Source organism: Vigna unguiculata, chromosome 7 (genome assembly GCF_004118075.2).
Source record: "Vigna unguiculata cultivar IT97K-499-35 chromosome 7, ASM411807v1, whole genome shotgun sequence".
Lineage (NCBI taxonomy): Eukaryota > Viridiplantae > Streptophyta > Magnoliopsida > Fabales > Fabaceae > Vigna > Vigna unguiculata.
Window position 1 is genome coordinate 11,854,300 of NC_040285.1, and position 5,285 is coordinate 11,859,584.

At 34.4% G+C, this 5,285-nt stretch overlaps 1 protein-coding gene across 1 annotated transcript; it reads right to left on the bottom strand.

Annotated features, from left to right (window-relative positions):
- Positions 1–4,426: 4,426 nt before the first annotated feature.
- LOC114191167 lies at positions 4,427–4,942 on the bottom strand. The gene has a single exon (XM_028080349.1). The coding sequence runs from the start codon at positions 4,940–4,942 to the stop codon at positions 4,427–4,429; it is 516 nt and encodes a 171-aa protein (XP_027936150.1).
- Positions 4,943–5,285: the final 343 nt, after the last annotated feature.

The following is a 5,285-nucleotide window of genomic DNA, read 5'->3' on the forward strand; positions in this document are numbered from 1 at the left end:
ATAGAAGAAGAGTGGAGAGAGAAAGAATTAGGGTTTTACTTTTATAATTTTGAGACACCTTTAGGGTTACCTTAGCTTATAAATAGAGGTGTCTTCCCCCATGAAAAATCACCTTTCAATTTGAGTATTGTTATGTTGCCAATTTTGTGCCATACTACTCATCTTAGGTCACTAAAGTTAGAGCACCACTTCTAAGTTTCCTCTAGCCACCCTTCCTTAAGATTTGGCTCAACCTCTCTTGAGAGCACCGAAACACCATCATAACCTCTCCATCATCTCATCACATCAAAAACCACCATATGCGCACCATATTTCCACCAACATTAAGCTTCCACAAACCACCACCCATTTGGGAGTCTCCCCTTGGCTTTAGTCATATAGCTTGGAGGAGCTTATCCTATCAAATTGATACACTATTGTCATGATTCATGTGGAATATTTTTACTTAGAAAACTCTATCTAGGAAGGACTTGGTTTCTAACCTTGTCCACTTGTGATTCACTTGTCCTTCTTGTGAACTACTTGAAACATTAATGGAGGCATGGTTAGGGGCCATCATAGGGATTTCAAATTAGTTGTATGTATCACACCCAATACCTTCAAAGAGATCTCGGATTAGCTTCAGATCGTAAAATAAGAACTCATTTTTTATTTTTTTGTAATGTTTATGTTTGGGCCTTATCAGATCACTGTCATGTTAGGCTTTTTAGTGTTTTACCCCATAGTATATAGAATTTTGTGAAACACTTTGTATTCAAATTTGAGTTATAAGAAAAATTGAGTTTTCTCTCAAGTCTCGAGGTTCTCCTTAGAACCACTAGTCCTTATCTTTGAATCTCTAATTCAAAGTGGCAGATCTTCTTCACTTATCTTGGAACCTCCTCCAAGTGGTGTGGCTTCCTTCTGTTCTGAAAACCCCTAAATCAACCTCCTCCAAATTTTCCCTTAGGGTTTATACTCAATTTTGTTCGAGACCCAAATTCGCCTCAAATCCAAGACGATTCTATGTCAAACACTTTCATCACTTGTTTTGTTTTAGAAATCATCCACGAAAAAGAAAAATATTTTGAGAAAATATTTATCATTCATCGTTGTAAAATTTTGAAAACATGTGTGAAAAACTTTCTTCTTCACCACAACATGAGTGAACATTCTCATTATTCTAGTGTACATGGGTAATGTGAGGGATAATCAAGAAGGAGTAAATTTGAGAGATGAACTCCAAAGACAAAGGAATGATATAATTGAATTGAAAGACATGTTTGCACAATTCATGATTAGTCAAAACAAGGGCAAACAAAGAGATGAGTACCCACCTAGAAGAAGAAGAAGATACACTAGATAATCATCCCCCTCTCCTAATAGAGATGAGTGGTATAATAGTCATGACAATGATGACTTCTACCAATCCCCACCTAGGTGATGTAAAACCAGGGAAAAAATTAAATAAAGAATAAATATTTAATTAACAATAATTATGGATTGAAAGTACATCTAAAAGAATGGTTTGTTAAGTTAGGACAAGGATTAATGGTAGTTCAAGTGATTGAGCATGTTGGTGGTGTTGAGAGGTCTTGGGTTTGAATCATGTGTACGTTATTAGTATGATGTTTTAATTATTTATTTTATTTTGCATGTATGCATGACCGTGTGATGTGATCTTATAATCATATATGTGCGTGAAATGTCATGAAACATGTAAGGGCGTGTTAGTTGTGCATATAAGCTTAGTAGTTGGGAAGTTAAGAGTTTGAACCTTGGCTAGCCTTAAATAGTTCCTTTTTACTCTTTATTATTTTTGCGACATTTGTGGAGGATCTAGAAACTCTAACCGTCTCCAGAAACGCCAAAGAGGTAGAGGCAAGGTAGTTATGAGAGTAGAAACCTCCATGTAATGACATTTGATGACCATGATCCTTTTAAATTTTTTTTATTTTTATTTATTAATTTTGGGGCAGAAAAATAAGTTGAGGAGTGGCTTAGTGAGGAAGAGGGAAAGTGTTTTAGTGTGGCTGATAGGGGTTCTCATTGAGAGCACAAATTCGTGACTAAGGAGTAGAGGACTGATTTATTGGGAAAGGAAAGGGTGGATCACGTTTGTGCAAAGAGGAACATTAAGAGTGATTTTTGGAGTGGGAATTTTAGGTAAGGGAAGCTGCACTTAAATATTTATTTCGTGAATAATGTATTTCGTGGTGTGTATAAGCCTGGATGCCATTTCATTCTTTCATTTTATGTTGTAGAAACTGCCTAGCGGCATTCATGGCTTGCCAGGCGACGCATGCAGCGTGAGCCATTTTCTGGGTTCTGCCCAGAAACTACCTGGCGGCAATCGAGCTTTTATCTTTTCCGCTTTTATTCCTCTAAAACTTGAAATATCAAATAAATCCAAAAATAAAATAACAATAAAACATTAAAATTAATAAAATAAAAACATGATAATGCCAATTATCAAAATACCCCAAACTTAAACATTTTCATGTCGTTGTGAAAGTTTTTAATTTTTGAATTTTGAAAACTCTCATCAACTGATCAAAGCATTTGAAAAGAAACTAACCTCTTAATCCTAATTGTGTCATATCAAAGAATTTTCATTGTAACTAAGAGTTTAAGACATAATAGTATGAATTTTCATGCATACACTCCAATCCTCAATCATAATAAGAAGTAATAGCAAAACTATTGAATGCTCACATCAATTCAGTGTTTCGCTCAGCACACATGTGTATAGTATTAATAATGATCACCCACACTCAGCATGTTATAAGACCACTTCATCAACTTTTGCCTATCATCTAAATTACAAAATGCACATCATTGGTAAGATCAAAAGGTCTTTCATAGGCTTGTAATGGGGCCTGGTTAGAAAGAATATCGGTTTTTCCAGGAATTCAAAAAGCACCATTAAGCCTAAGAAAACAAACACATGTGGATGTTTGTATAAATATGCTACATTTTTTTCCTCTCTTTTCTATCACATAAAAATGTTATCTTTCCTTTCTTTTTTTTATTGGGTTGGGTTTTTACAAAAACCTACCCTAAACTTATTCACTTTCTTGGGGTAGGAAAAACCCTACCCCAAACTTATTCAATCACATACCTTGATATGTGGTAAGGTGTTTACACCCTACCCCAAACTGATCTCATCTCATACCTTTATTCCACTCAACATGCACCTGTTCTTTGTTCTAAGGTGTGGGACAAGATATATTTTCCTTAAAATCTAAGGGTAAAGAATGAAACAGTCAGGCTCAAATAAGGTAACAAAAAACAATATATATCTTGTAATGGGGTCTAGTTAGAAAGAATATTGGTTTTTCCAGGAATTCAAAAGCACCATTAAGCCTAAGAGAACAAACACATGTGGATGTTTGTATAAATATGCTACATTTTTTCCTCTCTTTTCTATCACATAAAAATGTTATCTTTCCTCTATATTTTTTATTGGGTTGGGTTTTTACAAAAACCTACCCCAAACTTATTCACTTTCTTGGGATAGGAAAAACCCTACCCAAACTTATTCAATCCCATACCATGATATGTGCTAGGGTGTTTACACCCTACCCCAAACTGATCTCATCTCATACCTTTATTCCACTCAACATGCACCTGTTCTTTGTTCTAAGGTGTGGGACAAGATATATTTTCCTTAAAATCTAAGGGTAAAGAATGAAACAGTCAGGCTCAAATAAGGTAACAAAAAAAAAAACTTTTGGGTTGGCTATTTGGCTAAGTGGCTTAAACATACCAAACAATGCCTTTATCCTTTCTAACAAATTATGTGATTTCATTAACAAGATTCAGGAAAAAATCAATTTCATAGCAATAACTACTCCCCTTACAGCTCTTTATACAAAAGCTCACAATATTTAAAAATTTTCATAAAGTTTGGTCTTACTCTCATGTTTGAAAAAACACTAACTATCATATCATCATACCAAACTATCTTTCACTCAGCATATCACAAAATATTTCAATCAATAAGCACAATCAGGATGTAAAACAGTCAATGCTTCATGTGTATTTGATTTTAATTGATCATTACAGTAGTTGACAATGCACATTGAGAACATGGTTAACTTAAGATGAAGCTTAAGATAATGGCATACATATGCAAACAGAAATACAATTCAAAAACAAAAGACAATAATTATATGCAAAATTAAAATGTTAGGTTGCATCCAGTAAGCTCTAGTTTAACGTCTGATAGCTTAACCCTTCTTCTTCTCTGGAGGAGGGCCCTTTTCTTCTTCCTTCATTTGTTGTAGAGAAAAAGAACTAGAACAATTTTTCAACAGCTTAGAAACTTATTTTGGCTTACTCTTCATAAGCAAGATTTCCTTAACAACATTAATATCCTTTGGTTCCATATTGTGAATTCCTTCAGACATTTTGAAGTTTACCTCCTCTTTTTAATCTCTAATTTTTAGCTTGCCGCCATAACTTTGGCGGTTTTCATGAATGGTTTTCTAAGAATGAGAGGAACCTCAATATCTTCCTCCATATCAAGTATGACGAAATCCATTGGAAAAGTGAACTTGTCTACTTTCACAAGTACATCCTCAACGACTCCATTTAAGCATTTGATTGATCGATCCACAAGTTGTAAAGTCATCCTTGTTGGTTTGACTTCAAGATCCACAATTTTCTTGAGCATAGATAAAAGCATCAAATTAATGCTCGCTCCCAAGTCGATCAGTGCTTTCCCAATAGCTAAATTTCCAATTGTGCAAAGAATAGTGAAGCTACCAGGATCTTTGAACTTTAGAAGGAGATTCTTTTGAATGATGGCACTACAGTTTCCTTGGACTTCAATGATGTCTTCCTCAATATACTTTCTCTTCTTGCTAAGGAAATCTTTCAAAAATTTTGTGTACGCTGGCATTTGTTGTATTGCTTCAGAGAGAGGAATTTTGACTTCAAATTGCTTGAAGATCTCCATGAGTAGAGCCAAATGCTTCTCCTTATCTTTCTTGGATGGTACTAGAGGATATGGAAGGATTTTCTCCACACTTTCTTCTTTTCTTTTCTCAATTTTCTCATATCTTTTTCATTTTCTATTTTTCCCTTTCCATCTTTATGCTCTCCATTGTTCTTTTCATCCTCTCATTTTTCATACATATTCCTACTTCGCGTTATAATAGCATTAAAATGATCTTTTGAGTTTACCTCTGTATTGGCTGTAAAATTCATTTCAATTTTTTTCTTCTACTATCTTTGCCAATTGCCCAGTTATGTTTACAGATTACGGATAAAAGCTTTTATGCTTTTGGGATTTGAAAGAC